The 17,010-nt window shown below is 37.9% G+C and overlaps 1 protein-coding gene across 2 annotated transcripts in view; it reads left to right on the top strand.

The window, feature by feature from the left end:
• Positions 1-1,700: 1,700 nt before the first annotated feature.
• Positions 1,701-17,010, top strand: part of LOC117675017 (potassium channel subfamily K member 16-like) — a 25,668-nt gene continuing 10,358 nt past the window's right edge. The window contains exon 1 of one of the 2 annotated variants that reach the window (XM_034433299.3): positions 1,701-1,789. In XM_034433299.3, coding sequence (XP_034289190.1) covers positions 1,784-1,789 — 6 coding nt within the window. In that variant the 5' untranslated portion in view covers positions 1,701-1,783. Of the gene's footprint in view, positions 1,790-10,314; positions 10,378-17,010 lie in introns of those variants that run through there. The other variant, XM_087895788.1, reaches the window with a different exon arrangement.

Below are 17,010 nucleotides of genomic sequence, written 5' to 3'. Positions count from 1 at the left end.
TCAATAAATCTCTTTTTGGAGCTTGGTTGTTTGCTTGCAGATGCTTTATTAAAAGGTAACGGTAAAGGTTCCCCTCGCAACATATGTGCTAGTCGTTCCCGACTCTAGTGGGTGGTGCTCATCTCTGTTTCAAAGCCGAAGAGCCAGCGCTGTCTGAAGACATCTCCGTGGTCATGTGGCCGGCATGACTCAAAGCCAAAGGGGCACGGAATGCTGCTATCTCCCCACCAAAGGTGGTCCCTATTTTTCTATTTGCATTTTTTACGTGCTTTCAAACTGCTAGCTTGGCAGAATGTGGGACAACTAACGGGAGCTCATCCTGTTATGCAGCACTAGAGATTCGAACCGCTGAACTGCCGACCTTTCGATCAACAAGCTCAGCATCTTAGCCACTGAGCCACCGTGTCCCATCAGATGCTTTATTACCTAGTCACAACTGACTAGGTAACATCTTCAGTGCTGAACATCAAGAGTGATGATGTTACTTAGTCAGATAAAGAAATATCTGAAAGCAAACAACCAAACTCAGAGAACAGACTCCTCAGTTCAACTCTGAGCTCCAGATATTCTCTTCTATTGAAATCTCTTCTCATTTACAAGCTTATTGTGAAAGAGAAAACAGACCTTGATTGAATTATCTTGGGTTCATGTGGAGTAATGTATATCACTCTGAAAAGTGCCTATCTACATTTCAGAGATGGCATCAGCTGAGAGTTTTGGGTATGCAACATGGGATGTATTGCTATATGGGATGTCTGATGGCAGCCAGAGATACAATTCCAGTGTCAGCGTTCCAGAACAACCCAACTCTAATTAAAAACTCTGAGACGGGCATTTTCTCAAAGTTCCCATTTATTAGAGTAGGCATACTGGCACATCTGGGAAAAACCCAATCTGAGAGTTCCAGTTTTTTCCTCAGTAAATCAAAATCCCAAATCCAGCCCTTTGCACCCATCAGTCCATCACATGGCACAAGCACCATCCATCCCAACTTGAGCCATCACTGCAACCACTCCTCCTCCAGATGCAGGAACACTATGATCTTGACCAAAGGGAAGAATGTTATTCTGTCTAACTACAATCCCTCTACTAGATCCCCCCTCCTACTTTCCCAAGCACAAGTAGGTGGCAGCATGGAAACTTCCTGGGTTAATATGGCTTCCAAAGCTGACAAACTGCATGTGAGGCTTTTTTTTTGAAGTTAGGTTGCCCCCCCTTGATGCACAATGATGTTCTTGCTTAAGCTGCTGGCCCAAATTTGGGGATTGACAGTATACCACAATTTCTGGAGTACACCAGATTTATGGTGCTTGGGGATTTCATCTAAACCAAAATCAAGCAAAGCATATTATGGCCTAAAAAATGCAGGGACTAATGCTATGGATATAACTTATAACATATTCAGATATTATAAATTCAGTTGTGTAACTAAACCCAAGGAAGGAAAGCTTGTATTGGTTTTAGTTCTTTTAACTAACTAGTTGCTCTAAAAATAAGGTTCATCCCTGCTAAAACATTCCCTGTATAAGATTATCTCCATAAAATGTGTATTAGTTTCTCTGACATAGAGATAATATCCTGCCCAGCTGGTGTACAAAGATGACCTCACAGAGGCCTAGGGGTACAGGTAAGCAGGCCCAGAAAAAAGGGCAATAGGCCCATGACATCACAGATATACTGCCCCTACCAAATAGCTATACAGTTAAAGGGTGATGCCAAGTTTCTCAGCAGACAGTGAAAGCTGAAGTTGGGAGTTCAAGAGGACTCAAGTAGCAATGGATCTATGAAAGTGAGTGTGGTACCAGTGAAGGGTTCCATTATTTCCCACATTTACAGAGAGAAAAAAGCCTATCCTGGTAATATCAGGAATACAGGAAATTAGTTAAACAGTAGGCCAAATCAGCAAATACATAATTTTTTATTTATTTATTAAATATTTAATAAATATTATTTATTAAATATTTAATAAATATTATTTATTAAATTTATCGACCGCCCATCTTACCCCAGGGTAACTCTGTGCAGCTTACAATATTAAAAGATAAAACTATCTAAATAAAATACTACAAAAATATAAAAATACAAAATATAATGGCTAAAAGATGGGGAGGGCAGGAGTAGGATGAGGGGGGGCGGGGCAGGGGGAATCTGATATTAATCTATCAACCACTTCCAACATGAAACCCCTCCTTTGGAGCCCCAAGACAACTGGCAGAGCCTGATTTTTAGGCTCTTATGGCAGGTCAGGAGGTTTGGAGCGGACTTCACTCTTGGGGGCAAGATGTTCCAGAGGGCAGGAGCAATGGCAGAGAAGGCCTTTCTCCTAGACCTTACCAATAACTCCTCTCTTGTCTTTTTCAAACTTCTGATAGACATCAAACATATCAAGAAGATATTCCTGACAGGGGTGGGTTTTACTTACCTTTACTACCTGTTCGGATGCGCAGATCACATCTGATGACGTCCAGGTCAGTGGGCAGAGCCTCCCGCTGGTTTTACTACCGGTTCTTGCAAACCGGTCCGAACCGGGGGCAACCCATCACTGATTCCTGATCCACATAATATTGCCATATTCAGTAGCTATGGTTAGTTTCCCTCCATTGACCTTTCTGAATATCTTTAGTTTGGATGGCTTTTCAACTTATTGATTTAGCTCTGTTCTTTTTATCTTGCTATGTTATTGTTTTATTGTAGTTTTCAAATTTTTTTGTATATAGTCCAGGCAACGTTGATGATGAGGTAGCATAATAATAGCTAAACAAGCCAACCAAGAAATAGAAAATAATTTTGTGCCATAAGTACCTGAAGATATCTTTAAAGAGCATAAAAACATTGCCGATCTTGTGATCCATGTACTCGCAAAAATTACATTTCAAGCCACAGACTCATTGAGTCCCCATATTTCTCTAAACCAGTGTTTCTGAAGCTCAACAGCTTTAAGATGTGTGGACTTCAACTCCCAGAATTCCCTGTCCTGCATGCTGGTCACTGACTCTAATAAATTTCATGTTCAGAGCTGCTGCTGATGTCATTTTATAGTTGCTTCTCTAATTTGAGCAGATGTAGCTTTACAAAAAAGATACTCTATGGCAGTAGTGGTTTTCACTTACCTTTGCTACCAGTTCGGAACTGTGAGCGTATGCCCACGTGTGCTTGCTTCGCTCGCTTGCGTCACTTCTGTGCATGCACAGAACCAGGGGTGAAATGTAAAATTTGTTACTACTGGTTCTGTGGGCGTGGCTTGGTGGGGGTGGGGGTAATGTGACTGGGTGGGCGTGGCCAACTTTTTTTTTTTTTTTAACTTTTCAAAGCATTTTTTCTAATGCTTTGAAAAGCCTCTGCGACCAGGAAACTCAACTGGGATCGTCAGAGACTTTTCAAAGCATTTTTTTTACCACCTCTTCAGCCAAGAAGTTGCAGAAAAAAATGCTTTGAAAAGCCTCTGACGATCCCAGCTGAGCTGCGCGATCATCAGAGGCTTTTTTTTTTCTTTTAAAAGCATTTTTTCGTCGGAAGAGTTTGTAGAAAAAATGCTTTTAAAAGTAAAAAAAAAAAAGCCTCTGATGATCCTGCGGCTCAGCTGGGCATGGTGGCGGGGGTGGGGGCGCAGGGATTTTTGCTACCGGTTCTCCAAACCACCCGCCGCCATCGCTACTGGATCGGGCGATCTGGTCCGAACCGGGAGCATTTCACCCCTGCACAGAACCTTCTGTGCATGCGCAGAGCGTCCATGATAACATCCAGGTGAGTGGGCAGAGCCTCCTGCTACCGCTGCTACCGGTTCTTGCGAACCAGGGTGAACCAGTAGAAATCCACCACTACTCTATGGCCATTGCTCAGAGGTGATTGGTCTGTTAAGATATATTTCCCAAGTCAGTTTTATCTTTGAAAGAGATGTTTTTATAATATCTGTTAAACTTCTATAAAGGGATGAAGCTAAATTGATTAATTGCAGGTAGGCATAACTTCTAAAAAATATGGACTCATTTGGAATTCCCTGTTGTGTAATTAAAATAGAAGCAATGGCTATAATTTGATATTATTGTATACATATTGCATGCAGTTCATCTTGCTTATCTCGGTAAAAGCACTTTCACTGTGGAAACAATCTTTTAACCTAAAAGCTTTTGCAGGCATCCAATCTTTATGTAGTAAATAGCTATCTTTATATAGGTAGTAGGGATGATCTAAAAAAACAAAAATCAAAGGAGGGAAAAAAGGAAATAAATATTTCATCTGCAGTTGCTTGGCCATTAAACCACTTAGTAATGCGTTTTATTGAAAAGCAATTTACCACTGTAAAAGGGAAGAGCACATATTTCCATTTACTGTCTCAGTTATGTCCCAGGAGATAGTTCCATTATCATGCAGATAATGGTGATGCAGATGCATTAATTGATTTAGTTGAAATGCATCAAATTCAAACTTCAGATTAGGTGTAGCAAAGCTTCCTTGACACTTCAATCAGTTTAAAACAGAACTGGCAGATCTAATACGATTTCTCACACTTTTCCATTCAGAAAGTTTGTTCTTAGATAGAAGTAATAATTTGGTATTGAAAAATAATAATTTGGGAAGTATCATCATTTTAATTAGCATAGATCTTTCTAAAACTTGAGAAGGTTTTTTTCCCACCTTCATTTTGATCATTTTCCCCTTTAACCAGCACGAGAAGATAGAATTCCAATTTAAAGTTGTTCTATATCTTTTAAGGACAATAATTCTTAGAGATTTGATTCAGCAATAGGTGAGTTTTAAATGAGCTATGTATTCTGTGTGTATTTTTTAGTTTCTATGTTTCATTTCTTTTCCTATGTTAATTTTGAAAACCAAGATTATCCAGATTATATACAGAGTACTACTGACTGTGGATGGGAAGTAAAAATATATACAGTATGCCAATACTACAAATGTTAAGTTGATAGGATTTATTTTTAGTGTTATTGTAACTTGTGAAGAAATTCATAACAGATTGGGTGTCTAACAAGGAAAGGAAAATGTATGGGGGCAAGCATAGAGGGGCAAATATATTTATGCAGGTATGTGAACAGGTATAATGGATGACTTGTATGAAAGGCCTTGGGGAAAGAGAGGGGGAGATGCTGCCTAGGAAACAGATAAGAGAGGCAGGAGCCCCAGCATCTTAATGATCAAGGAAAGAAACTTAGGAAGGACCTGCCCTAATGGATCAAGCAGTTGAGAATAGCAGTGGGAAGTTTGTGCATTCAGACTTTCAAGGTTCTGTTAATGTAGACTTATGAAAAAATATAATTAATTAATCTTGTTCTGTTTCCTCTCTGGTTAAGCAGAGAAGGCTGACATTTTCAAATGATGCAAATCATAATGATGCACTATTGATGTATTTTATCTATGTTGGATGAAGTTATCATGCATGTTATACCATCATGGCTTCCATCAAACTCCTAGGTTGTAAAATGTAGACTATGGCTTTATTTCAATTGCAAACAACAGGAGGACAGGAGCCTTAGACCCCTTAGATCTAAGAATGGCTCTTGAACTGGCATACATCCTTCTAATTTATAAAACTATTCCCGAGTTCTAATTCTGAAGCCAGGTTAATCTTCAAACACCTTGAGTGCATCTAAGATGAAAAAGTTAAAGCCGTAAGTGTAGAATTAATGACTATGATTCCATATCCTGTGAATAGAACCAGTCAGGTTGTGTACAAGCATAAATGAGGTAATAATGTTGTTGAACCTTTTGGTTAAAATTGCAGCTGTCTTTTTTTTAATCTTAATTTAAAAGTGTAATTGGGTAATATGAGCCAACCTCCTCCTACTGTTGAGGTAGCACATCAATATGGTCATTTTTCCAGCTTTCCAGTATGATGTTTTCTTTTAGAATAAGTAATAATATAATATATAAAATAAAGTTATACAGTATTTGTCAATATAAATTAACAGTCTTTAAATGACAAACAAGCACATCTTTAATATTTTGTAGAAATTAAATTAAAAACATGCCTGGCTCTGAAGTTCAAGCAAGAGTATCTCTCTTTGAGGGACAAGAACGGTTTCTAAATTTGACAAATAAATACATAAAAATAGAATTATTTACATTTATGGATATAAATTTGGTATCCGATATCAGTTAAAAATTTCAGATAATGAAAGATTTAAGAAAAAAAACATCTATAACAAAATTTTTAGAATATGACTCTAAAGACCAATAATCCAATTAATTTAATAACACAGAGATGGTTCTAAAAAAGATTCTTCATATCAGAGAAATAAAGTAACAGTATCTAATCATGCCCAATTTGCCATTATGAGTTTAATGCAGTTGTTAGGATCAAAGTTTTATATTGTAATGTTAGATCTAATACCTACTTTTGTATGCAAAACAATACAGAAATTATTATTATTTAAGGTTGAAAAGTTCTGGATATTCTCGAATGCAGTTGGTAGGATCAAAGTTTTATGTTGTAATATTAGATCTAATACCTACTTTTGTATGCAAAACAATACAAAAATTATTATTACCATGTTTCCCTGAAAATAAGACCCTGTCTTATATTTTTTTAAGCCCTAGAATAAGTGCTTGGCCTTATTGCAATGCGCTCAAAAGCCCAATTGGACTTATTATCAGGGGATGTCTTATTTTGCGGGAAACAGTATTTAAGGTTGAAATGTTCTGGATATTCTCGAATGCAGTTGTTAGGATCAAAGTTTTATATTGTAATATTAGATCTAATACCTACTTTTGTATGCAAAACAATACAGAAATTATTATTATTTAAGGTTGAAATGTTCTGGATATTCTCGATTTATGACCACAATTGAATCCAAATTTTCTGTTGCTAAGTGGGACAATTGTTAAGTGAATTTTGCCCCATTTTAAGACTTCTTTTGTCACATTAAGTGAATTACTGCAGTTTTTAAGTTAGTAATACAGTAAAGTATATTTGGCTTCCCTGTTGACTTTGCTTTTCAGAAGGTCGCAAAAGGCAATCTCATGACCCTGGGACATTGTAACCATATGAGCCATTCCCCAGTGTCTGAATTTTGTTCATGTGACCCTAAGGATGCTGCAATGGTCGTAAATGTGAAAAGTCACTTTTTTCAGTGCTGTTGTAACTTCAAACGGTCACTAAATGAACTATAAATCGAGAATCACCTGCATATGTGAATGACCTTGAGAAAAGGAATCAGATCTGAGCATGAATGAAGCAAATTTTAGAGGTTTAAGAGAAAGGAGATTTATTTATAGGCAATATATATATACTGTAGTATATAAGGATAAGCAAAAACTAGAAAATTTCCTATCAGGAGGAGAATCAAAGATTATGCATTCTATGCATTTGTATCTGGGAAGAAAGACAAAAGGAGGCACCCTCAGATTAGCAATAAAGAATCTTATAAAGATAGAGCAAGAAATGAAGACTGTCATCCATTTCTGATTTGAGATAGAGTAAAATTCAGGCAAAATTCAGGCAAAAGAAGAACAGGACAGCAGAGAATGAGGTGGCTGGATGGAGTCACTGAAGCAGTCGGAGTGAGCTTAAATGGTCTCTGGGGGATGGTAGAGGACAGGAAGGCCTGAAGGAAAGTTGTCCATGGAGTCACAATGGGTCGGACATGACTTCGCAACTAACAACAACAAAAATTCAGCTGAAATTAAATTAGAATTCATTTCTTTTGCTTTTGAAGCTATTAGGATCTGAACTTTCTGATATGAAATACACCGCACAAATTTCAGTTGCTTATTGGATGTCGAATACTGACACAATTCGGTTTTTATGAGTTTGCAGGGAGCCCCCAGTGATAGCTTTGCCCTAACTGTAATTAGGTTGTTTATATTTTCTCAGAATTTCAGCTCATAAATCCCCAAAGATTTGTATCTTGAATCCTTCATATTCTACAGCTGGAGAACAGTTTGGCTCACATCATTTGGTGTGTGCATGTGTGAATAGGATGCTCATTTACTGTAATAATAATGTCCTTGGAGGATTGGGTAGTGAAGAAACATTGTCTCAGTGCCAAGCATGTGCATTTTATGTGGGACTGTTGTGAAACGTAGAGAGAGAGGCAGTATGTTAGAATAGAATAGAATAGAATAGAATAGAATAGAATAGAATAGAATAGAATAGAATAGAATAGAATAGAATAGAATAGAATAGAATAGAATAGAATAGAATAGCAGAGTTGGAAGGGACCTTGGAGGTCTTCTAGTCCAGCCCCGTGTTTAGGCAGGAAACCCTACACCACTTCAGACAAATGGTTATCCAATCTCTTCTTAAAAACTTCCAGTGTTCTTGGGTTGAAGAGGAAATAATGTGCACCTCTCTTTTTCCTGTTTTGGGACCTTTTCCAGCGCCACATACTGTATTTGGATAGTGACTTTGGTTTTCAAAGTATTCCACCTTTACTTGTAAGATTATTTTCAGTATGTTGAGATTTTTAATTATGGAGTCAAATGGCCTTCTGAATTTATCAGCTATTTGTTCAAGGCCTGTCAATATTTATGTTATAATCGACAATTCAGTGTTAATTGGTAGATGTGCAGATTGCTTGGAATGGATCAGCCAGAGCCTTAAATTAATCTGCTCCAGAAAGTCTTTTTTTCCCCCTTTGAATTCTAGTTTATGATTGCTGGGGTCTATTTATTCAGGCAGTAGTGAGAGGGGCTTGGAGTGATCTTTTGTTGTTCTTTCTGCGCCAACTCAGAAAGCTCAAACTGCTGATACAATTCTACAGAGGAATTATTGAGTCTGTCATCTGCACCTCCATAACTGTCTGGTTTGGCTCTGCAACCCAACAAGACAGACACAGACTTCAACGGATAATTAGAACTGCAGAAAAAACAATTGCTACCAACCTGCCTTCCATTGAGGACCTGTATACTGCACGAGTCAAAAAGAGGGCTGTGAAAATATCTACAGACCCCTCACATCCTGGACATAAACTGTTTCAACTCCTACCCTCAAAACGACGCTACAGAGCACTGCACACCAGAACAACTAGACACAAGAACAGTTTTTCCCCAAACGCCATCACTCTGCTAAACAAATAATTTCCTCAACACTGTCAAACTATTTACTAAGTCTGCACTACTATTAATCTTCTCATCGTTCCCACCATCCATCTCCTTCCTCTTATGACTGTATGACTGTAACTTTGTTGCTGGTATCCTTATGATTTATATTGATATTGTTTCCTGATTGCTTAATTGTACCCTATGACTACCATTAAGTGTTATACCTTATGATTCTTGATGAACGTATCTTTTCTTTTAGGTACACTGAAAGCATATGCACCAAGACAAATTCCTGGTGTATCCAATCACACTTGGCCAATAAAAAATTCTATTCTATTCTGTTGGAGCAAAATAGGTTGAAAATTTCTATCATTGCTTCTTTTCTCTCCCTCTTCAAGGAAATGCTCTAAAGTTGTGTTAATTTGCATTGGTAGTGTTTTTTGTTTTTTTTTAATTTAATGGACATAGGAGTTAAAGAATTAGGTAGTAATCTTCAGAATATTTTAATACTCTTCTTCATCTCTCCTTAAATATTTTTCTTCGAGTTGTTTTTTAGGTTTGGGAGGTCACATTCACTAAGGAAAATCTGGTGCTGTAAAATTATTTTCTGATTTTTCTTATTATCATTATGCAAAAGAGATGCTGAGGGCCTAGAAAGAGTGCAGAGAAGAGAAACAAAGATGGAGGCTAAACCATGTAATGAACAGCTAGGGAACTAGGTATGTTTAGCTTAACAAAGAGAAGGTTTAGGGGTGACCTAATAGCCCTCTTCAAATACTTGAAAGGCTGTCATAGGGAAGTGGGGGTTGATTTATTTCCAAAGCACCTGAGGGCAGGACAAGGAGCAATGAGTGGAAGCTAGTCAGAGAAAGAGATCCAACTGGAATAAGGGAGAAAACTTCCTGACATTGAGAACAATTAATCCATGGAACAGTTTGCCTCCCAGAGCTGTGAGTGCTCTATTGCTGGTAGTTTTCAAGAAAAGATTGGACAACCATTTGTCCAGGATGGAATAAGGGCTTCTACCTTGGGCAGAGTTTGGACTAGAAGACCTCCAAAGTCCCTTCCAGTGCTATGATTCTATGATTTCTCCTTCTTTCTCAATGGTCTATTTTAGCAAGAAATATATCCACCTTCCTCTGTTTTGTCATACAGAGTGCCATTGGCACAAGAGAAGAGGCCTCTTAGTCTGTAATGCCAAAAATCAGGAAAATGGTACTGCCTTTTTCAAATAGCAAGTTTTTTTTAAAGGCATAAGCAGATTCTCACAAGCAACTAGAAGCAACAGGATAATTATGCCAAGGTGGGAATCAGATACTGCAACAAATGCAGACGTCTACTTTGCTCTCACATCTACACAACATCACCACCATAGCAGAGGTGGGTTTCAGCAGGTTCTGACCAGTTCTGGAGAACTGGTAGCAGAAATTTTGAGTAGTTCGGAGAACCAGAACTGCCCCTGCCCCCATCTATTCTCTGCCTCCCGTGCCCCAGTTGATTGGGAGGAAATGGGGATTTTGCAGTAACCTTCCCCTGGAGTGGGGTGGGAATGGAGATTTTACAATATCCTTCCCCTGCCATGCCCACCAAGCCACGCCCACCAAGCCATGCAACACCCACCAAGCCACATCCACAGAACCGGTCGTAAAAAAATTTGAAACCCATCACTGCATCACAGGCCCCAACGCATACAGTTAGAGGCACTTTCACATATTCTTCCAAAGTGAAGACTTCCAAGTTGTCTGCCAGCAATAACCTTCTGGATTCAACGTAGGACAAGCAGGATAAATTGTTTCAGCAGAAAATGAAAATAAAATTGTTTCAGCAGAGAATGAAAACACACAAATTCAAATCAAGGGCAATATAATAGTAAAACATTTCAGCTTTCCATTGCAGACCTCACAGTCACTCTTTTAGAAAAGCAGGACATTAACAGCAAAATCAAGTGAGAAATTGAACATACGCGAAAAAGGGTATCAGGCAATTTCAGAAGGTTTTAACAACCACAGTGGGTTTTTAATTGTTAATTGTCATGGTACTTATAATATGCGTCCATATAACTTACCTCTGCATAACCAACTTATCTTCCCCTCCCTTCCCTTCCCGTATCCCAATTTAAATTGTACATTAGTCAAGCCACTCTATACAACTGATGACATGAACTGCAGCTTATGAAAGCCTATGCCCTTTAATTAAATGTGTTAGTCAGAAAAGCTGCAGTTAATTTCTTATTTTTACTGTCATAAATGTGAGCAGAACTCTGTGTTGATCACATGGCATTGCAACCAGATGCTTCCTATTATAATAATTCCTGAATTATCCTTGTGTCGGAAGCTCTCTATTAACTGAAAAAGCAATGCTATCTCTAGCTACAGTTCTCATTGCAGAAGCAGGAGGTACAGCTATCATGGAAAAAACATTTCAAAGGGCAGTGTAGTTTCTCACTGAAAGGGGCAGGTGGCTCAAATGCCCAGCTTCTAATCTTTCAGTATGGTAACTTAGTTTGAATGTTTTAAATTCTGGGCCAAAGTCATGTAATTCTTTTAAAAATTTTAAATTTTGTATTGGTATGTGTTTTAGTTCTGGCTGTGCACCGCCCTGAGTCCACTAGGAGAAGGGCGGTATACAAATTGAATAAAATGAAAATAAATAAATAAATAAATAAACTGCGCAAAAAATCCTAACACAAAATGCCTATCAGAGAAGGCAATGGGGGTAGGGGTGGGGGTTAAGGCTCTACAGGGCATCCAGCAATTTCATTTCCTTTTAAATCAGGAACAGATATGTTCTGTTTTGTGTTCCTTGCATTGATACTTTTTTTAAAATATTTTTAACTATTTATAATTATCCAGAGTCAATGGGAATTGGCAGAATTGTGTATTATATTACTTATAATTCATATTTATATATAATTTGTGTTTATAATTTTTATATAATAATGCCAGCTGAAAATTGTGACAATTCTCATTGTTGTATATATAATAATTTATTTTAATGTTAATATTTTAATAATACATTATTATTACTATCTCATTTGTCCTTGAGAAGGATGCTATAGATGAGGGGTGTCAAACTCAAGGCCTGTGGGGTGCTTATATCTGGCCCATGGGGCCGCCTGGGAACAGTGAAGGACCAGCCCGCGGTGCCTCTGCCAGTGAAAACGGAGCTTGGGAGGGCTGTGTGCGCACCCTACGGAACTCCGTTTTCACTGGCAGAGAATGGTAGGAGACCATTGCAGACAAAAACAGAGCTCGGGAGCCCATTTTAATTGGCAGAGCACTCAGGCCACCACAGATACCCCTGACACAAGTGATGTCAAGATGGCCACACCCACCCTGGCCATGCCCATCCTGGCCCCCAAGGTCAAACACAACCCTGATGCAGCCCTCAATGAGATTGAGTTTGACATCCCTGCTATAGATGGATAAAACCCCCTCTAAACATCTGGCTGATTGTGTGACCAATCATAATAATAATGTGTTTAAATGTGAAATAGATGAGCACTGATTGGCTTCTGGTTCTCTGTGTTCAGTTATTTGCCAGGAAGGGCAAGTGTTGATTGGCTGTCAGTTTTATATGAGCTGTTTAGACCTGCAAACATTCATAGAAACTTGATCCTAGCAAATAATGAAAATAGCTTTAATAATCCCGGCTACATTTTAAAATGGAATCAGAAAAGTGAGGAGATAGAACTGTCAGATGTAAATGCCTTATTCTCCAATGTGTAAATAATGTATATATGGAACATCAGAGGTTAACTTATTCTTTGGACTTTAATGTATTCATAACTTACCACTCCCATTCCTAGCTCCACCCCTTGTATATATAAGGAGCCACCCTCACCATTCTCGTCGCTTCTACCTTGAATATTCAGTGAATATAGAATGCCTATCATAATTAAAAAGAAATATATTTAAAGCTCTAACTCCTATTATCTTTATTGAGTCTGATCCTGAAAATATTGCAACAAGCTGGTAGCAGAGGATGGTTAATTGACTCAATAAGTAATTAAAAATGTCCAAGAAAGATAGGCCCAACACCAGGGCCTACAGCAAAGAAATAGAAACTGATCAAGAGATGATCAACGAATCCACCAATGCGATTTCGAGAGAATCCGAAGAATACACCACTGAAGAAGAAGAACTAATGAGTGAAAATAATGACCAGAAAGAAATCGAAATAGAAAATAACGAACTCAGGTCAGAGATATTAAAGATACTAAAAAGCCAAAAGAATGATGAAAGTCTCATCGCGGACCTCCAGGAGATGCTGAAGAACAGCGGAGCAGCGAGAGAGAAAAACGTCATTAAAGAAAAACCCAAAGATCAAAAAATCGTAAGTGAGATGACTACTGAGAAAATAGTTGTTAAAAAGAAAAGATGTGATCCCGCGCGAAATTTTGAATGGCAGCCATCTTGGTTTCAACGAACTTCAAAAGAGAATGGAGCAGAGCCAATCAAAACGCTCAGTTCAAAATTTCTGGCGCGAAAAACACTATCAGACGAAGAAAGTGAGAAAGAAGTCTCAAACTCTTCAGATGATCCAAAATCAGAAAGTGAAGACGATTTAACAAAATCTCAAGTAAAATCAGCAATGAAAACGCTTTTTGCTGCTTTTGGGCCAAGACTGAAAATTACCAAGACATCTACGAAGAAGCAAGAAATCAAACCGGCGACTCAAGACCTGCACGCTCCCATCCTGGCTTCGAAAGCGACGACGCCCGAGCCCAGAGAGCCATGCCGATTTCGCCCTACACCACAGACAAAATCGAATACCAACGCACACAAAAAGAAGAAAAGAACCGTCACCACCACCAGAACCCCAAAAACCGAGCCAGAGACCGACTCATCTGAGGAGGAGCGGATCGAGAGAGCTGAAAGGGAGAGAACCTTCCACGACGCCACCAAAGAAGAAATGAGCAACGCGCATGTGCGAAACTACGTAGACAACCCAGAAGGACTTGAACTGGCCAGAGAACCGCGCAGACTCATTGCAAGCATCCCAATGCCGTTCTGTAATTTCCTGCACTTGAGAGATCACGGACTGCCCCAGGTTGTAAGTAATGCACAGAATAATGTAGGTAACTTACCCAGTGACTTCCCAAAACTTAGAATTGATGGCATTAATTTACAAGAGTGGTATCAACAGCTTCAGGTCATTTTCATGAAAGAAAATTTACTATTCTTTATAACTAGCCCTCCAAGAAGACCTTGGACTTTAAAAATAGATTGTTTACATCATAGAGCATTTTTCATAATAATATCTAGCGTGTCTCCTGCAATGTATCATAGCATCAAACCAAACCTAACTGTATCAGAAATAATTCAATGCATGTTTAATCTATTTCACAGCGATAGCGTAGCTACAACCACAAGAATGTCTAAGGATTTCTTTTCCTCTAGAGTAAAACCAGGGGTTTCTATAAGTGAGCATTTGATAAATCTAAACAAAATAAGAGCTGAGCTACAATTGAGGGGGGAAGTGATTTCAGATCAAACAATGAAAAGTGTTATTATCAATTCACTTGATCCATCATGGGATAGCTTTATGTCACACTTAGATACCATTAATTTGGGATATTTATCCATAGAAAGTCTATCTAACAAATTGATAGCAGAAGACAATTCAAGAAAAAATCGATCCAGTAACCAAACAGACCACAAACCTTTTAGGAAAGTAGTCTTTCAAGATAAACATAATGAGGCCTTTAGATGCTACAATTGTGGATCCAGGGAACATAGTAGAAGAGACTGCCCCAAAGTCTCAAGAGAGAGACATAGACCAGAATATAGGAGCAAATATAATTACAGACAATCTTCCACAGATAGACACAAATATAGAAGCCCACCAAATTACAAAGAAGGTAGAGGGGGTAGAGAAAATTCAAAAGAGAGGAAATCTGGGTCACTGAATGGGCTAGATAAACAAGACAGCACCAGAACACAGCAGGATGAGAATAACAATTGGCTTATTGATTCTGGTGCAACAAATCACACCACCAACAACAAAAGTATATTATCTTCATTTATAGAAGATAAGTTTGTGATAAAGGTAGCTAATCAAGAAAAGGTTCAAGTACTAGGCAAAGGAAATGTGACCTTGCCTGGTCTAGGGAAAATAGAGGGGGTATTATTAATCCCAGAAATACCTCACAACATACTAAGTGCCATAAAATTAAGCAGAGAATCTGATATCAATATAGTTTTCTCAAAGGGGAAAGCAACTATAGAAAAGAACAAAACAAATGTAGGTACTGTAATGATAAAAGGAGGTCTACCCTATCTGATAACTAAAGAAAGATGTTTACATAACATTGATTCAAATATGGAAGATTGTATTGAAGCAGATGATGAAAATGTCAGTAACAGTGACAATGATGAGTGTAGAATAACTCATGATCACAAAAATACTTATAAGGAAAAGAAACCAAAAATAGGTAAACCAATTCATGATGAGTGTGCTCACATCTTACACAGGAAGTTAGGACATGCAAGCTTTCCTGTAGTACAAAAAATGACTGAACACGCAGAAGGTGTCAAAATAAAAAATTGTGAAAATTATTTGGAATGCTCAGTATGTAAGTCCACCAAACTAAAAACCAGTCCCAGACCAAAAAAATCTAACAGATCAACTAACAATATTTTTGATTTGGTACATATGGACTTAGTTGGTCCATTAAGTCCCTCAATTACCTATAGAAAACGTTACTTCCTAACAATAGTGGATGACTACAGCCGATATGGTTTTGTTTACACATTAAAGCACAAGGATGAAACATTTCAGAAATTTAAGGAATTCTACAAACGTATAGAAACACAACATAATATCAGAATAAAGCAAATTATGACAGATAGGGGATGTGAGTTCATGTCTAAAGAATTCTCCCAATGGTTAAAGGATAGAGGAATGTTACATTTCACGTCCAATCCTTTTTCTGCATTTCAAAATGGAGTTGCAGAGAGGAAAAATTCCACACTACAAACCATGATTAGGTGCACATTAGAGGATGCTGGTTTAGGCAAACAATTTTGGTCAGAGGCATTACATTATTCGAATTACACTCAAAATAGAACCTGGTCCAGTATTGTGAATAAGACACCATATGAGGTGATGTACAATAGAAAACCCAAATTATCACACATGCACATATTTGGAGTCACTGCAGACGTACACATACCTAAACAATTGAGGAGAAAGGGAGAAAACGTATCCAGGAGATTAAGATTCATGGGATACGAAACTGGAACCAAAGGGTACAGATTTATTGATAGTAATAACAAATTTATAGTATCCAGAACAGCTGTGTTCCATGAACAGGCCAATTGGTCAAAATTGCACCTTAATGAAATATTTCCTAATAAATGTAAAGATACGATATCTTGCGAGGAAGGAACAACAGAAAATCAAAATATTAACAAAAGTAAGAACAAAACCAAAACTTGGACTAATAGTCAGCATAAAATAAAGACAGACACATTAACAAAAAAGGAAGCTAGATATTTGCATGATAACCATAGCAAGCCTGAAAGAACTATTAGAAACAATAGAAACCAAATACCAAATAAATACAAAGATTACATAATGCATATGAATGGAGAACAAATAACACCTAATACATATGAAGAAGTATTGAAACTTCCACATGAAGAAAGAGAAAAATGGGAACTAGCTATGGAAAAAGAGATGGAAAGTTTACAAGGATTAAATGTATTCACACCTGCGATCGCACCTAAGGATAAAACAATTATAGGTACCAGGTGGATTTATAAAATTAAGAACTTAGAAGGAGGCAATACCTTATACAAGGCTAGACTAGTTGCACAAGGCTATGCACAAAAATATCCAGAAGACTATACTGATACATATTCACCCACAGTGAGAACTGAGAGTGTCAAAACAGCCCTTGTAGTAGCATCTGCACTCAATCTGGACGTATTCCAATATGACATACAGACCGCATACTTACATGCAAAATTAGATAAGGAAATATATGTAAGAGCACCACACAGTCAA

The sequence above is a fragment of the Pantherophis guttatus genome, chromosome 1, assembly GCF_059756535.1.
Source record: "Pantherophis guttatus breed Tessera chromosome 1, ASM5975653v1, whole genome shotgun sequence".
In the NCBI taxonomy this organism is placed as follows: Eukaryota; Metazoa; Chordata; class Lepidosauria; order Squamata; family Colubridae; genus Pantherophis; species Pantherophis guttatus.
The sequence above is the reverse complement of the archived record's forward strand: the minus strand, read 5'-3'. Positions and strand labels throughout refer to the sequence as shown.